We start from the raw sequence: 21688 nt of genomic DNA, 5'->3' as shown, positions 1-21688 counted from the left end.
CTCAATCTCTTCTCCATCTATCATTATGCTGCCAATTGGCTAAGTGGTGAGAATCTTTGTTTTCTTGATGTTGAAATGCAATCCATAGTGAAGACTGGAGTCCTGAACCTTCTGCAGGAAATGCTTTAAGTCCTCCTCAGTTTCAGTGAGCAAGGCTGTGTCACCTGGATAACACAGGTTGTTGACGAGTCTTCCTCCAATCTTCATGCCACATTCCTCTTCATAGAGGCTAGCCTCCTGAAGTTGGATAATACCCTGGATGTATAGTCTCCTGAGTGACAGGATACTATCCATATACACACAAGGAAAACTTGTTAATACAAATACCATTCAAATATATGCACCCACATCTAGAGCCAGAGAAGATTTCTACCAACTTCTGCAGTCTGAAATCGATAGAGCACACAAGCAAAATTCATAAATAATAACTGGTGACTGGAATGCAAAAGTGAAGAACAAGGAAGAAGGCTCAATAGTTGGAAAATACGGACTTGATGACAGGAATGAGGCTGGAGAGAGAATCTTAGAATCTACAATCTATGATTTATTCACTGCAAATACCCTTTATAAAAAACACAAATGGCAACTATATACGTGGATCTCACCTGATGGAATAGATAGGCATCAAACTACATCTGTGGAAAGAATCATTGGAAAAGATAAATGTAAGTTGTGAAAACTAGGTCAGGGGCTAAGTGAAACAGCTCCATCAACTACTCATGTGCAAGTTCAAGCTGAAGCTAAAGGAAATGAAAACAATAACCAAAATACGGCCTTGAGTCAATCTCACTTGAATTTAAAGACCACCTCAAGGCCTGGTTTGTGGCTTTGAACACTAATGAACGGAGGCCAAATGAGCTGTGGGATAACATCAAGAACATCATCCATGAAGAATGCAAAAGGTCACTGCTACAACAGAAGAGGGGAAAAAGGACTCAAAAAGAGAATAGAGTTCCAACTGGTAGTGAGTCTCCATCAGGTTTCTGAGGGTATAAATCTTTGAGAGGAGACTGCTCATCCTTTCGCTACAGAGTCGCTGAGGGATTCCAGCTGTCAGCTTCTCGGCCAGCTGCCCAATACAGTATCACTAGCCCATCAGGGCTTCAATAATTGTGATATACACTGATTGCCTTTGACTTAAAGCTGACTCATAGCCCCACCATCAAGTTTCTAAATCTCCTGAGAAGAGACACAGCCAAGCCCCTAAATTCTGAATACAGAAGTAGACTGTTGGCTGAGAAGTATTTTCTGTCCTGCCTCTTACAAAGAGAGTGCGATTTGCCTCCACGTTCACATTTACAGGTGTCTTCGTTGAGCCTCAGACTGAATGTGGCTGTGACTACGAGATGATGCCCCTGGTCTCTCTGCACCTGCCTCCTAACTGATCATGAGTGAGTCTGGGCCAACGTCCCTCTCTGAAGCTAAGAGGGAAAAAGGAACTTGTGCAAAATCCAGCACGGTGCCAACTGTCTCTGAAGTCCTCCACAGAAGGTAAGTAAAGGTCTGGTCTTGGAATTGTCTTCAGTGAGCAGTCAAGGGCCTACCTGGAAGATGGTTTGTTCCTGCTGCCATTTATAAAGACCCGCGTCATTCACTCCGCATCTGTACCCCAGGCTCCAGAGGGGGCTGGAGCCAAACCGCCACACATTGCATGAATCTTTGTTAAATTTGAGCTCAGGCAGACATAAAAACACAAGAGGAGCCAAATCGTATGTTTAAACAGTTAAGAGGAAGCCAGGCTTTGCAAGGAACTACCACCCTGGATGTAACCTGAGTGAATTTTCCTTCTCTGGGATTTCCTGCCCCTTTTCTGGAAGTTTCTATCTATTGATTGCTCCCAGGTAGTTGGTGGGAAGCCATTGGCTCTGCAGTGAAAGTCTAAACCTGGGGCTTGGGCTGATCTGGTAAAGTATCAGCTGCTGACCGTCTCAACAGCCAGGTTTAGATGACATAGGCTCCTGGCCCCTGCTTAGAATTCAGAGAGACCAAACTTTAAAATGGGGTTAAAAGAGAACCACACTCCTTAACAGTAAAGGCTAGGAGGGTGGGCTGACTAGGGGTGGGCTGTGGTGAGTTGGTAATGAAGTTTTTAGAGCATGAAAAATAAGGGAAACTAAACATTTGCCTTCTGCAATGTTTTTTGCTGTTGTCAGGTGCCATGGAGTTGAGTGCAATTCTTAGCAAACAGCCGACCTGAACCCTTTGCCCTATCCTGTGCCTTAGACTGGGGGTTAAAGTATAACTATTTTAAAATGTAAATCATGCAGCATACTCAATCACACGGTGGGGGTGGGGGGGGAGTAACATGCAAACAGGGAACCATGGGCTGGGATTAGATAGTTTATTATTACAATTGTGCAAAGTTTGTGTTGCTCTGGGCCTGGGTCTTGTTACTTTTTCACTCGACATCTCCATTTTTATCTTGCCTTTATAGTAAGAGGACATCCTTATTTTTATTAGCCATTTTTACAGTTGTCTTTTTTACCCCCTTTCATCAACAAGATTAGCAGCCCTTAGCACAGAGATGAAAATATTGGTAGGGCCCATGGGCCCTGTTTTGTTTATTCTACCAGAACAGGCTTTGATCTAAACATATTTCCTGGGGTCTGGACTAGATGACCTAATTCCTGTCTTATCCATCTCCACTTTCTGTGGATCTCAGATTGCATTTTGCTGGGAAGCCCTTTGAGATTCACTTTACATACTGCACCCCCCCCCCCATTTTGTTCCACCTCTGACACGTCTCCTCTAGGATGGAGTATGAAACTCCTGTAAAGCCCCATTGCTTTATTTTTCTTACAAGAGTGCTAAGTTTTAGCAGAGTGGAAGTAGTACTTTTTTAAAAAATTCTCTCTCATTCGTGATATTCAAATATGCTAAAAACAATAAGCAAATAGTTTACTCAAAATTTACATTAAGTGCAAATTATTTAGAATTTTCTGTTTGAACACTTCATCCTAATTTTTTTTTCTTTTTAAAATTACTGTCCCCTGCTCCCCAAGAACCTGGCTTGAGATTTAGGGTTGTGACTTGAAAAGCTAAGGCCCAAAGTTAGCTTCTGTTTATTTCCAGTCGATCTTTCCTCTCTGCCCACCCGGCCATGAGGAGGGGAAAATCTCTCTTGGGTTTGTCATTAAGACTCTCTTTTCCATTTTCCCTTCAAATAACAAGTTTGCCCTTCCCAAAATATTTTCCAGAAAGAGGGGTGGTGGAAAAAAGAGGGGGAGGGGAACCCACAAAGAAGATAAGGAGAGACAGAGAGGAGGGGAGTGGGCTCAGTGATTTACTGTTGTTGATTGTTGTTTGGTGTGTGAAGTTCACTAGGACTCATGGCGACCCTATGAACAACAGAGGAACTTGGCTCGATGGCTCCTTTACAAAAAGAGAGAAGGAGTTGTTAGTATTTTTTTAAGCTGGGTACACTGTAGTTTTACTTTGCTTGCTATATGTCTCTGAAAAAAATTTTTTTATATTTTACATTAAAAAGCAACTGGGGAAAATGTCACCAAAATGAGTATTTTTAGATTAGAAATTTTGTAAACTTTACCAGACCTTTACATGGAGGTACAACTCTCCTTAGTTGGAACCAAGTACCCGCAGTAATCCCAAAGCTACCTGGAATGCCCTTTGCGATAATGAGTGTGGTAATAGAAATGAATGAGGTGTGGAGGGGCGGCTGGGGCGAGAGAGAGCGCGCACCACCAGCAGCAACCCTAAACAATGACCTGGCTTTGGAAATAGAAATCCGTTTCTTTTCTGCTGGGCTAATTCGATGGCGAAGAGTGTGCAGAAACAGGGCTGAGGGCGACTTCTTGTTTTGGAAATAGGAGTGGGCAGGTAATGATCAATAGATTAGAAAGCTCGTTGATCAAGAGATGACTGGGCAGAGAACAAAGCCGCGGGGGGAGAGAGAGAGACCAAGACGCTCGCAGGGACACTCAGCAAATGAAAAGCTACTTTGGCTGCCCTGGCCTCACTTTCAGCTGGCGATGAGAGGAGAAGGGGGAGCTGCCCGGTGCCCCTGCTCCTGCTTCCCGGGAACCGCAGGCTGCCTGCTGGGTGCAGGAGGGGACCTGCGGAGTGGCACCAAGTTGGGTGTGGTTGGGACGAGGGAATGAAAGCGGACCCTACGTGGGCTCAGCCGCGTCCGTTTTGCAGATGGGGCCCTCGAGGCGTGGGAGCTTGTGTGGAAGAACGTCCCCCTGTTCTCTCTGACCCTGACCAGCAGCCCCGACGTCTCCCCAGGGTGCCTTAGGCCTTGTCCCAGCTCAAAGGGGCTGCTTCCAGACGCACAACCACCAAAATCACGAGCCTCCAGATCCGGAGATGCAAAGAGGGGTGGCTGACACCCCTTTCACAAAGAAAGCATCTGAGTTTGGCCAGCACAGAGCAGGAACTTCTCTGATCGGCCAGTGTGTCTCTTTGAAGGGATGGAAAGTTCTCCCCTTACATGTGGCCGTGATGCACGGTAAGGTTCCCTGCACTACAGTGCCTCTACCTTGGTGTGGGGCTCTCGCCTCACGCACGCGGGCTTCCCACTCTCCCCCAGGCCAGAGCTGGGGCTCCACAAGCCCAGGGCGCACCCCCATGGCCTGAGATCAAATGATACCACCACCAGTTGTGGCCTCCTGATCTGCCTTACCAGACAGCCACTCTGAAATTCAGACTCCTTTACAAACAAACCTTTAACCTTGTTTGCTAAGCCCCCAAACAGTGCTCAGGAGGAAAACTTATTTCTATGAAGAACAAAAGGCAAGTAGGAGGACTTCAGTTCAATTTTGATGACTAAATAATGTTGTTAGGTGCCATGGAGCACAAGTCATAGTGACCCTATCAACAAAAGATCTGACCCCTGTTCTCTTCTGTGCCGTCCTCACATTTGCTGACACACATGCACAAGCCCATTGCAGTAGTCACCAGGTGGAGGGGCCTCCTCTTCTTTGCCGACCCTCTACCCTTCCCAGCATCACATCCCTCTCCAAGGAATAACCCCTCCCAGCAAACATGCACGTGCGTGTAAATGTCTAGAAGACTAATTGAAGAAAGAACATGTTGACTTCTCTGGGTTAGGGCCCAGTGCAAGTCAGATGACACAACCCCCGCCGAGAGGGAATTCTCCAGTCCTGTCAGCTGCAGCGGCCACCTGAAATGAAATCATGTGAGCGGTCAGGTCTACATGGGTACACACCCTAGCTTAAGCAAATGTACCTCGGACAACCACCTTTTTATTTCATTTTTGGTTTTGGGGAAGAAGGAATGTGAGACAGTCTCAAACAAGTAAATAGATACTGGGAAAAATATCTAGAACTTCTGAGTTAAAATTTAAAAAAAGCTTGTATAATCCCATTATTGGTCAGCCTTTTACAATTTCTTAATCATATAGAACAATTTCCTGGCGCCTGGGGAAATAGAAATACTAAAATACATTCAGGAGCCTGACTCAAGAGAATTGCACTCTAAAAATCACAGACTTAGGGTTTTATCTGTTAAAAAAAAAAGGATGTATTTGATTACTTAAGTAAAATTACAATCTCTCTTGTAACTATTTAAATGTTAAAGTAATTGGAATCCCCCTTTCAACTTTGCAAGAAAAGTGCATGTAACAGACCAATCTTTTTCCATATCTAATACAAAATAAACAAACACTATAACCTGCTCTCTTCATCAAACAGAAGCATTTGCTCTAGGAAGGAACATATGTACATTTTAATGAAAGTGGTATTTCTTATTGTATGTATATATAAGAGCATCTACATTTTCTCCACTGAAGGTTGTTCAAGATGCTATACTTAGCAGCATTGTAAAATCCCAGCACACATTTTTCTATTGTGAATATACCTACAAGGCAAAATGTTACGTCTCAGTTTCAACTACCAAAACACTTGTATTTCTCTAAAGAATTCTGCGTGCTTATTACTGTACAGAAACATATTAACATTGAGGACAACTCAAGTAAAATACACAATACAAATAGCAGTTCAAAACGGAAATAGTTAAATCTACCAAAAAAAAGGGATGAATTTTAGAATAAAAATGAAAAGAACTGAACTTTTTTTTTTGAGAACCACACTCTTCAGTTTGTATTTCCAGTCCTTTCCTTAAATCTGTTCTGAGAGATTCAACAATGTGTTTGCTGATAAAATTTTCCAGCAAGATTAAAATGTACATTTATATACAGACTTTATTAGGGAACTAATGCATCACGGAGACATTGCATCAACACCAGATTCATATTAAACTGAGTATAGAAAATAAGTTAATGCCAGATTAAGACCGCCTAGCAGGGCAACTTGCAATTGCCATAAATGTTACAGCAAGTTTACAACACTCTAGTCAATTAGTATTTAGTTGAAAATACAGAAGACCAAAGTTAATGCTTGCATCCTGTTTGCAAAGCAAGGTTATATCACTAATAAATAAGCTTTCTTAGAACTCTAGAAGTTGAACAAGGTAGAAAAGAATGTCTTCATCCTGTTGTAGTTCATGGGGGGGGGTGTTCCTGGAGAAGTGGGGGTCTGGAGGCAAGAGACGGGGCAGAAGAGGAGGCGGTGGAGGCAACTAGGTCACATTCTGAACAGGAACGTTCTTTCCCAAGCCAAGAACCACTTTAGTTTGTGACGATCTCTTTGCTATCCTCCACGAAGCGTGTGAAGTGGAAGTTGGTTCGGTTCTCGTTGCTGGCCATTTTCTCCAGGCCGGCTAGAGGAGCACTGGGCTCCGAGTTCTGGAGCTTCTCCAGATTGCCCGTCAGCCCACTAATAGGTGAGCTGCTGCCGCTGCCAAGGCTTCCAGGAATTGGAGGGATGCCACCGTTCTGAATGACGGAGATCTCATTGGCCTTCATTGCCAGCCCATTGGAGAGCGCTGCTGCATACTGATTCCAGAAACTGGAAGGATCCCCACTTCCTGACCTGGCTGCCAAATCTTTCTGGAACATTTCTGGGAACTTGACAGGATTGCCTCCTAGAAATGTCATGGGGCCGTCCACAGAGAGCCGGCGGCCCCGCCGAGCAGGGGCGCTATTCCACATGTGAGTGCCCATGTGTACCTGAGACACAAGGAGACAGGGAAAAGGGAGCAGAGGAGGGTAAGACGCTTATTAGTTGAATCAGCCTCAATTCATATCCCAACATTCAACAATACAAGAGGCCCACAAGACCATTTTTTATGAATGACAGAGAGAAAGGTAACCTTCTACTCCCTCTGACTAGTATTATCATGTTCACGTGCTCTAACCTTGGACCTCCTTTCCTCTTTCTGGGCAAAGATTCCTTTACTTACACTGTTTTTATTACCTGTATTTAGCTTATAATGCCCTCAAGCAAGCCAGTCAGTTAGCAGATAGCTTCTTGCAGGGTTAGAACTGTTAGGTCCACTTTCATTGCAAATGATAAGTACTATATCTGACACCCTTTACCATATAAAATGTCCTTTTCAGATGCGAAGAAAATATCCCTCAATGACTGCCCTTTTGGAAAGCTTATTTTTGCCAAGAAAAGTAGCACGCAATTATTCATCTCATAACATTACAGACAACACTCTCTGGAGAAATATTCTGTCAACAGAAAAAGGTATACTGTAAAAGTGCTTAACCATTACTTTAGAACTTGAGCAATCTGCTTGCTTTCCGACATGTATTAGTAGGAAATGTTGTCTAATCAATTATCATAATGCGCATTAGCTGTGTGGTGACCTCGCTATTCTAGAACAAGCAGCCTGCTGGACTGCAGTTAGGAAACATACATGCAGACCCCCTGAAGAGCGCCCTGATTATTAAGTGATATGGGCAGCATGGAGGGCTTTAATCAATACCCATGACAGTGTGGGACTGATTTCCTTGGTAGCTAAAGCAATCTGTTTGGTGCATTTAGCAAGACAACAGAGTTAGGCCACTGCTTTGAGGTGTGTACCAAATTAGTCAGAGCACTCTGATGTCCAGCAACCTGCCTTTGTTTCTGCTGCTCGGGGGACTACCTGTCCTCCGCCATCAGACCATGTGGCACGTGTCCTTTGGAGGACCACCTCCCTGAAAACTGTGACACTCACAGCACACATGATCAATCAATTGCCTGGGGTAGTGAGAAAGGGAGGTGAGTGAAAGCGAGATACAGACAGACTGAGTACCTTGAGATTGCCTTTTGTTGTGAAAGCTCGTCCACAAATAGTGCATGCAAAGGGTTTCTCTCCAGTGTGTGTTCTTTCGTGAATCTGCAGGGCACTCGAAGAAGAGAAGGTTTTGCCACATGTGTTGCAGTAGTGCTGTTTGGGAGTTCTCCTGGGCAGAGCGGGGAGCAGAACTGGGGACGTGGCAGAAGATGACAGAGACCCAGAAGGGACATGACTGGTAGGCGTGTCCTTACTGTCCTGAGGAGACACATGCACAAAGCCGTTGACCTCTGTCTTGATGAGCGTGGTCAATGAGTTGGTGGGAAGCACTGAAGAGTGGTGATTGGGGCCAACGTTGGAACTGGGCTCAAAGAGCTGTGATGGTAGATCCCGCATCTGATGTGTCAACATGTGCTGCTTCAAATTACCCTTTGTGGAAAAGCCACGATTGCAAACTGTGCAAATAAATGGTCTCTCTTTGGTATGACTTCTATAGTGAATGTCCAAGGCACTCTGACAAGCAAAGGTTTTGCCGCAAATGTCGCAAGCAGTGTTTTTAAATTTACCCCGGTCTCGGAAAGGGAAGAGGATTCCCAGAGAATCTTCTTTGATGATTTTCTCTGCATGACTAGAGGTCAAATCCAAAGCCCCACCATTCACTGGGGTGGGAGACAAACCATTGGCAAAGTCACTTGGTGCTGCTCGCTGAGTCTTCTCCTCGATGCTGGGGGACTTGTGGAACTCCTGGGTGCTGTTGGATGGGGACAGAGCCTGCATGGAAGAGGTAGACTCTGAAATAGCTGGGCTCCCAGCACTTTGGCTTTCCACATCTCCCCCCACGGAGGACGAGTCGTTGGTCAGGATGTCCCCCTCGACCGACCCATTCTCCACCGACTTGAGGCTGGCCTGCAGCTGCTCGGCCAGGCCCGCATTGATCATCTTCATCTGATTTTCCAAAGCAGCGATGCTTGACATTTCCAGGGGCAAAGGTGAAGATGACAGACTGTCTTGAGATGCATCTGCAGACTTGGGGGTATCGGGGATGCTGCCCTCAGGACAATCCTCCATGTTTTCATCAGAGAAGTTGTCAAGGTCATCAAAATTCTTCTCATCAAAGGAGCCCGTGTCAGACTCCATGGACTCGGGGTAGCTCTCAGTGACCGGGGTGTTGGGAATCTGGCCTCCCATGTGCATCCGGATGTGCTGCTGCAGGACCACAGCGTTTGTGAACTTCTTCTGGCAGATGGGGCAGGAGTGCTGGACTCTGAGGGGAGGCATAGCTCGGTGGACACTGTAGTGAGTTTTAAGATTCCCTTTCGTGGTGAAAGCCCGGCCACAGATCTTACACTTAAAGGGCCTCTCCCCAGTGTGTGTCCGGTAGTGCATTTTCAAGGCACTCTGACAACTGAGAACGCGGTGGCATATGATGCACTCATTGGGGTCAGTTGCCTTCTTGTCAATGTTCTCTACCAGCTGCTGCAGCTTGGACGTTTCTGATGCCTGGACTGAGTCCAACAGCCCCCCAAAGGGAAACTTCGCCTTGAACTGCTCTGACATGAGTGGCAACAGAGGGTTGGTTAATGCAACAGCACTGCCTGCCCCGGTGTCCCCAGCTGGAGAGCTCAGGGTTCTGCTCGCTGTTAGGCCTGAACCGGTAACCTCGCTGCTTTCTTCAGTTTTCCCACTGGTGGGTGGCAGGGTGGACCCTTCCGCTTCCACAGGGAGCCCAGGTGGGTTTCTGGTGACTGGCTCAGGGACCCCAGAGTCACTTTTGACTGAGCTTGGAGGGCTGGCGGCAGAATGGCTGATGGGGATGGGGGCTGGCTCTTCGGTCTTGATGAAGGGGGTGAGGCTGGGGAGGGTGGGGGGCAATGGCAGGCCAATGGAGGTGGTCAGAGTGGGCAGGACCGGCTTGGTGTCCAGCCAGCTGGTGACTGGCTTCTCAGGGGGAATGGACATGCCATATGGAATCCCGGTACTCGTGGGGATGTTGTCCAAATGCTCAGGCACAGGGTATGGGTTCATCTGGATATGAGGGTACTTCTCTTTGTGACGTTGAAAGTGGACTTTCAGGTTGCCTTTCGTGGAGAATCTGTTCCCACAGATGTTGCATTTGAACGGCCTCTCTCCGGTGTGAGAACGCAAATGGATCTGCAAGGCACTGTCACTCCCAAAGACCTTTGCGCAGAACCTGCACTTGTGTTTGAAGAACGCCTCATCGGAAGTACTTTTTGCTTCGAAGGCAGTGACATTTGGTGGCTTGCTTTTTCTTTGCTGGGCCAAGGTCGACAAGGAGTTCAAATCCTCTGCGGTTGTTCCAATGTTGGGCAAAGGGCTGGGGAAAACCGAGTTAGCGGGGGATGGCTGAGGTAGAAGTGGATTAGATGCAGGACTTAATAAACTGCTTATTGCAAAAGCTGGTGAGGATGATGCTGAGACGGCTGGGTTGTTGACGTGGGAGGTCCCAGCACTTGAAGCCACTTTTTCCGAGGAGGGGGTAGTCACCGCTGCCACCAATATGTTAATATCGGGAGAAGAGCCGCTGTTGGATGGGATGATGGTGTTGCCAGAACTGCTCTGAGGTAGCTGGATTGGGGGGAGCTGTTTCACACCACTGATGCTGGCAGATTGGCTGGCGAGGCTCTGTGCTAATCCAGCTGCTGCCGCCAGCTGCTGAGATAAATGGGAACTGAGCGTGGACAAGGGGTTGGCAGATGTTCGTAAAGTACCTTGAGAAGGACTGGAAGATGTTGGCAAGTCTGCGTTCTGAGAAGCCAACAGCAGTATTTGGTGCCGAATCTGTTCAATGAGCTGCAGCTGGTGGATCTGCTGCTGCTGCAGGGCCAAGAGCTGCTCCATGAGGGCCGGGACGGCCAGCTTGCCCCCGGAGGCCCCGCTGCACCTCGCTTCCTGGGAGAACTGGGCCACCGCCACCTTGGTGCTCTGGAGGTTCTCGATGATGACGTTGCTGTTGATCACGGAGAAATTGCCCAGTGTCGTCAGGTCCCCGAGTTGAGGTAGAGAGGTTGTGGTCGCTGAGGTACCTGTAGAGGAGCTGCCATTGCAGCTTGGGGCGGCACTGCTGCTACTGCTGCCACTGCCGCCGCTGCTCGGGGCGCTACTGCTGTGGTTGCTGCTGCTGCTGCTGCTTTTCTTAATAACTGGGGCCTCCACCTCCATGGACTCTTCCCTGTCAAGCCTGTTGTGTTCAGAAAGGTCACTGCAATCTACTTGATCTGTTTTGTTAACTGTGTCATTCAGTTGTTCACCAGGATTATTGGAAGGAGGGTTGGGGCAGAAGGTTTCAGGAGGGGAAGCAGGATTTTCATTTATGATTAAAACTAATTGATTTTTAGTACAGTTCTTTTTGTGGAGCAGAAGATCTGATAATTCAAAGAACTCCGCACAGCACCTGCCACAGATGTGGGCGTCCTTGTTCTTAGTGGTTCGATTTGGTTGACCCTTCTCTGTGTCTCCTACAAACATCAAAAGACACGGGGTTAGAGAGGGAGTCTGAACACAGCCATCCATGACTTCAGAAATAGGGGGACTCATCAATTGTTTGCTACCTGCAAAATGGAAAACTGTAGCCCCTGAAAGACAACAACCAATCAATATGATTCAAGTCATCCATAATTAATTTTTAAGGAGTGAGAGGAAGTCCTATCAGTCTGGTATCTCGGAATCATGGTCTTCAGATAATCCATCAAAATATAAAATACTATGAACTGCAGACTTTGGTGCATAATGAAATTTCATAGCAAAATATTGATTTCCAATATTTTATACACCTTATTGTCAACGTGTCCAGAGAGGATCCAGCAACCATTCTGAGGACTCATTAGCCTCTTGAGTTTCTGTCAACCTTACTCATTTTCAGCTGATTCAAAGATATCTTTGACAGTTTGTTCTGTCACTAAACTAATTTGTAGTCATTCAAGTTCCAATCAGTTGTTGACAAGGAGGGGGAAAATGCATCTCACCAAGCTGTAGACTGACAATTTGGAAATCATCTCCAGCCCTTAACCAAACCAGCCCTTAACCAGAACAGGCCCTACTCAGAACCGCCCCTACTCAGAACCGAATGGAGTCTGATCCCAGACACACTGCTTTAGTCACAGCAGTAACAGATCCTCCAAGACCCAGCTGAATACAAAAGGGAAAGCAACACACACACAATAAAGAGTAACACAATGCACAAAGTCTGTTTCACGGCATGCTTGACACCTGCAGAATCTCTCACGACATGTTTATTTTTAAACTTAAAGAATGCAACTGGGGCTACAATTCCACTGATGGGGAGTATATGCCAATATGCTCCACATGACAACATTATGCCTCTGAATAGTTCAACAAAAGTGCTCTGTATGTCTTTAAAACCTGGCCCAAGATTTACATTTCTGATTACACATCAACTTAAAAGAGGGATGTGCAACGATGGAGATGTGCTCCCATCCCAGAAGAAATCATTCTTGATTTAGAGTTTGGAAATGCTTTGCAATTCTGCCTGTCTGAATGCCTTTAAAAACAGTTTGCTTTTAACTGTTATCAATTGTTTAACAGATTGTCCTGAACCTTTCATTTAAAAAAATCTCTTTATTTCATGTTTGTTTCCACTGGTTGCTCAGATTTCTTCTCTCTAAGATCCATTTGTAAATTAAACATAAAAATCTCCGACTCCGGGCTAACATCCTATTCAGAGACAGGATGGCGCCCCATTGTTTGCCCCGCATGGGGGACACCAACTTCTGTTGTACAAATGGTGTGTGGTCATCTTGGAAGGCTGTGAAAAAAAAAGAGAACTGTTTAATTCAAGGATTACCTCCCTGCATGCCTTTTCCCCCCTCCTCTCTCTCTTCAGAACTGAATCAGATAATAGGTAGTTTCCATGACTTCCAAATTGAATCTCCCAGAAAACTTGCAAGGAGGGGGGAAAGGAAAAAGTAATTATAGATATGAATAAATGCAAAATAAAAATGTTGCTTTTCAGTAAATGTATAGCCAACTCAAAGAGACATCTATTTGCCTTTTCTTTTTGGAAGAAACATTAAAAAAATGCTTTAGTCATTTGCATCTCAAAACCTGTAATTAATAAGTGAATATCAACTTTTGCAAATGCCTAACTCTGTTAGCCTGGGGTGATGGTGTCCATGAGGCCCCTGGTAAAATATATGAGAAGTGCACACACACTCTTTTCCCTACAAATGTTACCTATGTAGGTATGTTATACTTTAGGAGCTAGCTTTCCTAATATCTAGCTTTCACTCTCTACAAGGGCACAGTGAAAAATGGATTAACAATAACAACCAAAAATAACAATAATGATTCTGTTTTCATTTTATATTTAACCCTCCTAATTGCCACTGGATTCCCATGCAGAGACAAGGTGCTGTTTCAAGCACTTTCTGTTTCTCTCACTGCCTTAGAATCACATAAACAAAATATTAAACGAAATTCACTAAAGTTATGTTGCTTAACTTGGGACAAAAATAATGTGACAAAAATTCTGTTTAAAGCTTCTTATTTTGACAACCAATTTTAAATGATGCATCCATCTCAGATGCTTATTTTAAACTAGGAAATGCAATTCCTAATATATTCAACAGAAATGTTATTTCTTTCTCTTTGCACATTTCCATATGTAATGGTTATGTTTCCATCTACTTTTACAGCCAATTATGAAGGAACAAAAGCTATTCTGTTTGTTCACACATTTTCAACAAAATGCATTAAAACTATTATGTCAGCATGTTCTATTAAGCTCTGCATTCAGTGGAAAATACTTTTCAACCAGCTCACATTTATCAAAACATAAAGCCACTTTAAAACACAGTTTTGCTTGGTCAGCTGGGCTTAGACAAATAATGACAGATTCAGAACTAAATAACTAGCAAGGGAAATCAGAAAACTGACTTCATCAATTGTACACATTACAATGTAGTTGCTTCAAATATTTAGCACATCTGTTCTCATGATTAAAGGGCGTTTTAATTCTTTATAACTTGCAAACATGTGATATTCTCATAATATAGAGAGAAAATGAAAGGAAGGTTACTTTACAGGACTTAGCAGATTATTACTTTCTTGCACTCCAGTTCTGTGTGTGTGCGGCCTCAAGATTCACTTGAGATTTTTCAAGTTTTCTACCTGAACATTTTATTTAGGATTGTACTAACTGGATGAGAACTTGAGTTACTTCAAAAAGAAAAACTCCCCAACCCCAAACTTGCTTGCTTCTAAGAAAAAGACTTTGTTAAAAAGCAGTCCATGTTTCAGCTTAGATTTTTTTTAAGACATTGTAAGAAACTGACATTTGATCTCAGTGTAGAGTCAACTAATTTAACTTCCTGATGTTTATGAATATACAAAAAAAACCCCACCAACCTGATCTCCATTTTGATTTATTTCAAAAGCAGGTGTCACTACACTATAAAGGATTGAATAATTCTTAACTTTAAACCTATAACCATTCTGGAATCCTAATGAAACATTGTTGTTCAATGTTTGGGTTTTTTCCCCCTCCAAGAAGGCCAAACTTGACCATTAGTTTAAAATGTTTTAACTACTAGAGAGAATATGTTAAATTGTGATAAAATAAAAAAAGCAAAAGACCCTAACAAGAAACTCCTAATTTACTCATCCCTATTTTGTCTATTTTGTATCTAGCTTAATCTGTTACACAAGATTGCAACTAGTAACCCCATTAAGGTAAATACAGTTGCTTTACTTCCTAATGCTACAGTGAAAATAACATTCTAATTTCTTTGCATTGAGTTTACATGCAAAATAATGTTATAATTCTGCCCAGATAGGAAAATATTTTTTAAAAATGGTTTTTAAACCATATATATACAAAAAGACATTTTAAAAAACTTCAAGGGGATCATATGATAGCTCCACACAATTTTTACTAAAATTCCAGCTGTGTTGATTCCTTTTGGGCACTTGATGCCCAAATCAAATTTGTCAGTTTTTCCATCATCTGAACAGAACACTGTAGAATAGGAAGCAGAAAACACAAATGTCCCAGCATATTTGTCCACTGAGAAAATAAAAACCAAATTGTGTTCTACACAGAAGGGGTTAGCTAGCTGGGAGAAGGAAAACAAAACAATACAAAAGCAAACACACTCTACCATATTAGTTTTCTTTATCGGAACTCCTCAGAAAGATACTTCACTGGACTGCCATTACCACAAGATTACACTCACTTTTTTTTTTTTAAATGGAATCCTTTGCAATTTTCAGTTTGGAGCTCACGCTCTTAACAAGCTCTTCCTTTCTGTGGACCTGGGTGGAAAGGCCATCAGAAACCCTTTTAACTGACCAACTTTTTTTTTTTTTTAACTTCCTCCCTCCCCACACAGCTTCAGTAAAAGCCTGGAATCTAGATGTTCAACTTGAGATTTCAAAGACATTTTAAACACTGCAACATATGTCAGTGCTTATTTCCTGTCACGTCTATAGTCTCCTCTATGTGATATGTAATCAGATGACAAATTAACTTAAGTTCCTAGTTGTTCTGACCAAGATTAGTGGATTCTCAAGTGGAGGGGCACACAAGTAAGATCTCTGGAAAAAAGAGTTAAAACAACAACAACAACAAAAAAAAAACCAACCCCACAAAACCATGCACAAGACACTCCTTTAGAAAGAATAATAATAATCCAAGTTCACCTAAATGAACCCAAGAAATGAAAGGGGGAAATATCTTCACCATGGATAAACCAAACTGAACACTAGATGGGGTTCCAGTTGCGAGGGTTGTTCGAAAACTTCTTTGTGGCTTTCCTATTCCAGTGACGCGTAAAAGAGAGACTCCTTTCGGCGAGATTTGAACTTTGACTACATAAACATTGGCAAAGGCACAAGAAACTAAATCCTGTTGTTTGAGGGTAAAGCAGAGCTATGGGAACTACTTGTCAATCTTCCCCTTTGGGGGTCTGGCATCTGAGGGTGACAGGGGAATAAGGTTAGGAAAAGAAGCCAAGCTGATAAGGTGAAACGAAAATAAACTACTACTTCCTGCTAAGTGATTAGCAGGATTCAATTTGGGGGTCACTGGGAAGACACTGAAGGACATACTATCATCTGGACCTTGTCGCTTTTCATGGAAGGGGGCTAGCAAAGGTTAAAACAGCTCAACACATCTAGGTTTTATGAAGCCTGCATACACTTTTCCCCCTCCTGTGCAGGGGAGGGTGTCCAATCTCAGGTTAACTAACCATCCCCAGCATTAAATGGTTCCCTATTTGGGAAGATTTAGCTAAGCTGCACTGGCATATGTGGTAGGAAAACCTAGTTAAAACTAGAGAAGAGTTTTGTTCAGTTAGATAGAGCTTGTCTTGTAACAATCTTCAAAAAAAAAAAAAAGACAAAACCAGAAAACCAAAAATCTAACTACTGGTTTCCCCAATTTCTTTTCCAGGTTTCCAGTCAGATTGATCGTCACCTTAAACCCATGAACTTGTAAAGGACTTTTGCTGGTAAAGTCTAAAGAAGAAGAAGAAAAAGAAAAAAAAACCCAAAAGAATAACCTATAAATTGGCACTTGTGTTTAAAACTCATAGGAGAAACCTGATGTAAAATAAATCACAAAACATTCAGTATCACAAATTCGACTCTTTAATAACACCATCTCCCTCCCAATTAGACTTTGTTTGTGTTTGTAACCTGTGAGGAAGTATGAGCAGACTGAAGCAATTCCAAAAAACATTTTGTGTTTTCTCATCCACAATCTTTCATTATGCTACAAAGCGCAGAATAGGCCTGCTTAAGCATGAATTCTTCCCTACTGCCTTATCTTGCAGGTGTCGGTTTTTCAAAAAAAAGCCATTAATTATAGTTCTTTCTCCCCTTTTGGGCCTAGAAATCAATGTGTTGCCATTAAGCTGCCCACACTGAGTAAATTACTTTGATAAATATAGAATTTCATTATTAATATAAATAGGAATTTTTAGGATTCTTTATGTGACAAAGTCAATGTTTTACATGCAACTCAAGATTTTTACATTTTTATCCCAATATTATCTTTTCTGTGAAATAGCGAAGCACCCAAATACTTCCTAAAGAGATGAATGGAGGCTGACGAGGCCATCCATGTAGTTACAAAAATCTTTCTAACACCACCAAAGGAAGCAAATGGAATACCCACAGAAATACAAAGTCCCGGGATCCAGACCTCTAGTAAAGAACCATTCAAATAACCCAACATCTCTTCCCCTGAAAATTACTTAACTGAGTATATCAGTTTCTAAAAGCAGTCACTTTCCTACAAGGAATGAAAGATTTGTTGAATATCATTCAGGAGACAAATAATATTTGACCATAATTTTGGTTTCACAAGAAGCAGAAAAATTTCCAAGTTTAGCGCATTTCTGGCATTTCAGCTGCACTGAAGTAGAATTAAATATCCACACTCTAAATTGAACCAACGTTTTCTTGAACTTGTTCTTTTGAAGAAGCTCTGTCAGTGCCACTGGCCATAAGCATGACTTGGGTTTAGTTTTTTGGTAAGTGCATCCACAGTCAGCACCCCCCAGTGTGTGTACACACACACACACACACACACACACACGAGACACAAGCACACAGCATATTAGTTCTTTCAGGACAGCTGTAACTGAGGCCTACAAACTTTTCTAGTTCCAATACTAGGTACAAGTCATTGAATTTGAAGGAGTAGAGAATAAACTATACTTAACTTGATGGGCTCAATACGTTAATTGCCATCTCAAGATTTAAGGGAAATAAAAGTATCAAACTGAATTGAGGTTTGTCTTCTAAAATTTGGCTTTTTAATGTTATAAGATTGAAAATGCAAACGAATAAAAACCCTCCTTGAGATAGAGATAGGAATGTGAGGGGAAAGTAGTTTGTTGAATTCACTGCAGAGGGGGAAAAAAGGTGACTTTTGAAAGGCTATTTTGAGTTATGTTATGAATTGCAATCCTCAATGTCTGGTCCACAAATATTCCCAAAGAAAAAGACTGGAGATGTGGGAGGTCCCCTTAGTACTGGAGAAGGTTAGTTGTGTACCAACATTAGTGCAACAAAAGGCAGCCTGGTGGTCAAACAGCTCAGCATAGCTTGGCTGCTAACAGAGAGGTTGGTTGTTCAAACCCAGTCACTGGCTGTGTGGGTCAAAGACTTGTAATTTCCTCCTTGGGTGAAGATTACAGATTTTAAAAAAGCCCAACAAACCCATCGAGTCATTTCATTCTGTCACATGGGGTCACTAAGAGTTGAAAACCTACTCACCAGCACCTAACAAGAAGCAACAACATTACACTACACTAAATCCTGTAACCCCTATTACAAAAATTTACCCTCTAGGCAACTTCTCCCAAACTTTATGTTCAACCATGTAAAAACAGTCATAACCTAAAACGATTACTACAGGAGAAAAAAAGAAAAAGAAAAAAAAACCAGAACAACAAAACAAAAACTCAAGAACACATCAACCCAGGAAGGGATGTTAGAGGTGGGTGAAGGGAGCTGGCAGGGAAGTGCCCCTCCAGTGCCCTCAGATGTTTACTGTTTCTCAGGACAATGAACTAACTTTTGGGGATAAAAAGAAAAAGAAATTACAAGAAAAGGGGAGGAAAGTATTGAAAGAAAACTTCATCCAGTTACTTAATTAACTTACCTCAAAACTCAAATAAACTAAAATATAATAGAACTAATAAATAAAATAGAGTGAGGCAGAGAGCTGCTTTTAGGCTAAATCTTTTACGAGAAGTCTTTACTATAAAAAATGCTTCTCAGAAGCATTTTTCAGAAGAGGAGAAAACAAAACATCTAGTGAGTATATTTCTCTGCGCCACCAGGTTTGTTTTGTTTTGGGTTTTTTTTTTCCCTGTTTTTTTTTTTTAGGGAGCAGGCAGTGGATAAAATTAGTAAAAACTTACACACAAAACCCCTAAACACTGAATCCTTCTTTTCTCCCATTGGGTTTTTTCGCACACGAATTTGGAACTTTTGACAATGGAAGATCTCATGAGAAACTTTAGGATAGATGCGTGTGGGAGCAAGAGGCAGAAGGAACCCGCTGATAAAACCCAGAAAAATTAGTAGATGCTCCGGCCTCTGTGCATTTCACCTCTATCTACCGCGCGCGCACCCACTCCAGCCTGGAGAGGAAAGCGGGTACGAAGGACTCGTCTCAGCGGACTGAGAAATCGCTTCGGTAAAGCTGGAAAAGCTTTTAGAAACTTGGGGCAAATATTGTAAACAATTTTCCTCCGGCCCCTCACTCCTAAAAGCCTCCCACCCGCGCCGAACATCCCCTTCCCCAACAGTGGGGCAAGGACATGATGATTCCTTCGACTCCGTATCTGGATTGTGCTCCATCCCTGGGCCCCAGCTCTGCGGGACGCAGCAGGCCTCTAGGGGAGGACCCCTGGGGCACAGGGGCCCCGCTGGCCTGGGAGTTTTTCTGGATGCCGATCTCCGGGTGTGTTTCTAAACCCGGTCGGTATCTTCCCTCTGTGCCCCTAAAAAGCCCAGGAAACGTGAGATTCCTGGGGGGTATCCCAGGCCCTCAACCCCTTCCAGGATTATCCCTCGACTTTCTGACAATCGCCAAGTCGAACGTCCCGCCGGGATGACCCAGGGAGCCGAGCCCGGGGCCGCCCCAACATCTCGGGCCGCCGGGCCTAGGAGCCCCGAGGCTCCTAAAAGGACACACATTTACCGAAAGAGTAGGGATTCGAGGTGACCGTCCTGCTCCCCTACATTCCCTCACAGACCTCTCCCAGCTCAGGCGTAGCTTCGGAATACAAACTTGCCTCTGGACTTGTCCATTCCCCCCTTCCCGGACCCCCACGGGGGTCCCCACCATCGGAGAAAATGAGTGTCCCTGTTTTGCAGGAGGGGGCTCTCCTCTGGCTGGATCGCCCCGACCCTGAAAATCACGCTCCCCGCCCGGGTCTTTCTCCGCCTCGCACGCACGTGTGGAGTCCCACGAGCCCCAGTGGGAGCAAGCGGAGTGTAAAGATTCTTGGGGGGCGGGGGTTGCACGTGTTGGGAAAAAAGAAATGAGGATCAACTCAGGAAACCTCAGCGCTGGGTGGAGAAGAAGCCAGGGCAGAAAGCACTTCCCAGCCCGGCGCGTTCGGAGCGAGGTACCCCGAGCCGGGTCCCCCACCTTCTCACAACTTTCCATCTCAGACCACTTTCTTCCCGCCGCGCGGGCCTACGCGAAGTTGGTGTGTGTGCGAGGGGCTGTCCGAGGGGCTCCCTTGGCGATCGGAGTTCACCCCGAGGGCCAACTGAACTTCTTCCGGCCGAGAGAAGGACGGAGGCGGAGGGCAAGCCGGGGACCCCGGCAGGACGCGCGGGGAGCAGAGCCCCGGCCGCCGGCGCCACCGCGCTCTCCGGCACCCGAGTCCGACCAGGGCACCGGCCGCAGCTCGGACACCCCCCGGGCTCCGGGCCCGGGAGCGGCAGGGCCGGCGGAGAAAGGCAGGCGTGCTCCCCCTCCCACAACTCCGCGAAGACCCTGCAGGGAGATGGGTTTGCTTTCCGCAGGGCCGTGGGGGGGGGGGGGCGGGGGGGGGCGGGGGGGGGGGGGGGGAAGAAACCCAGCAAAGGCGAATTGGAAATGAAAAAGAAAAACTGCAGCGGCTGCATGGCCAGGGGGGACGCACGGGGGGCCAGGGGGCCAGCGGCGTGGGGGGCTAACCCGCAGGTCGTGGGTCCGAGGGTGCGTGTGAGCGCGCGCGCGCGTGTGTGCGTGTGTGTGTGTGTGCGTGTGTGTGAGTGTGTGAGTCCGCGCGCGGGCCGGAGCACTCACCATCTCGTCGGGGGAGCGGGGCCACTTCGGGGTCGGATTGGAAATGTTGAGGCTTCGCTTGCTTTCTCCGCGACATGCTGGCTCAAACATCAGCTGGGGCAGAATAAAAAATTACTAAAAAAAAATCTTCTCAAAATTACTGAAATCGAGCGGCGGCGGCGGCGGCGGCTCCCCCCGCCCGCCGGCCCGCCCGCCCCCCCCCCCCCCGCCCGCCCCCTCCCCGGCTCCCCGGCCCCGGGCGCAGCGCGCATGTGTCCTGCTATAATTATGATTATCAATAATGCATTGCGATTAATCATAGAGGGGCTCTTTGAAAGGCGATTGGCACCGGGCCAGCGCTATTCAAACCCGCTCGCCTTAATCAATTAGTTCGTGATTTGCTGCAGACCTCTGTCTCTCCGCGCGCTGGCCCAATAAGCCGGCCGCGGGGCTGGCTCTGCGCGCCGCGCCGCCCGGCACTGGGTTAACCCTCTTCGTGACCGCTCGGGACTCCGCGGCCCGGCCGCCCCGGGCCTGCCTCCTCGCTACTGCGCGCCCGGCTCCCGGCCCGGCGCCCCCGCCCTCCTCCCGCCCTCGCCCGGCCCCCATTCCGGACGGGGCCGACCCGAATTAGCATGCCCTCCCCGGAATGACACCGCTCCGGCGGGGGTGGGGCCGGAGGCGGGCGGTCGGGGACCCCGGCGGCCGGCTCTCGGCGAACTTTCTAACTCTGGCACTTGGCGCGCGGGCCCGCTGTGGGAGGGAGTCCCGTGGCGAGACTTGGGGGGGGGGCTGGGGTGGGGAGGG

The 21688-nt window shown here is 45.5% G+C and overlaps 1 protein-coding gene across 1 annotated transcript; it reads right to left on the bottom strand.

Moving 5' to 3' along the window:
• Positions 1-5476: 5476 nt before the first annotated feature.
• On the bottom strand, positions 5477-21009 carry SALL1 (spalt-like transcription factor 1). Its single transcript, XM_006897105.1, has 3 exons — positions 20903-21009; positions 8125-11582; positions 5477-7048 (listed from the first exon to the last, which is right to left on the bottom strand). Exons 1-3 carry the CDS (start codon positions 20976-20978, stop codon positions 6608-6610), a joined length of 3975 nt encoding a protein of 1324 aa, XP_006897167.1. The 5' UTR covers positions 20979-21009; the 3' UTR covers positions 5477-6607.
• Between the last annotated feature and the right edge of the window lie 679 nt (positions 21010-21688).

The sequence above is a fragment of the Elephantulus edwardii genome, unplaced genomic scaffold (assembly GCF_000299155.1).
Source record: "Elephantulus edwardii isolate Elephantulus edwardi_28Jun2011 unplaced genomic scaffold, EleEdw1.0 scaffold00201, whole genome shotgun sequence".
NCBI lineage: Eukaryota > Metazoa > Chordata > Mammalia > Macroscelidea > Macroscelididae > Elephantulus > Elephantulus edwardii.
This window is presented reverse-complemented; position numbering and strand designations above follow the sequence as displayed.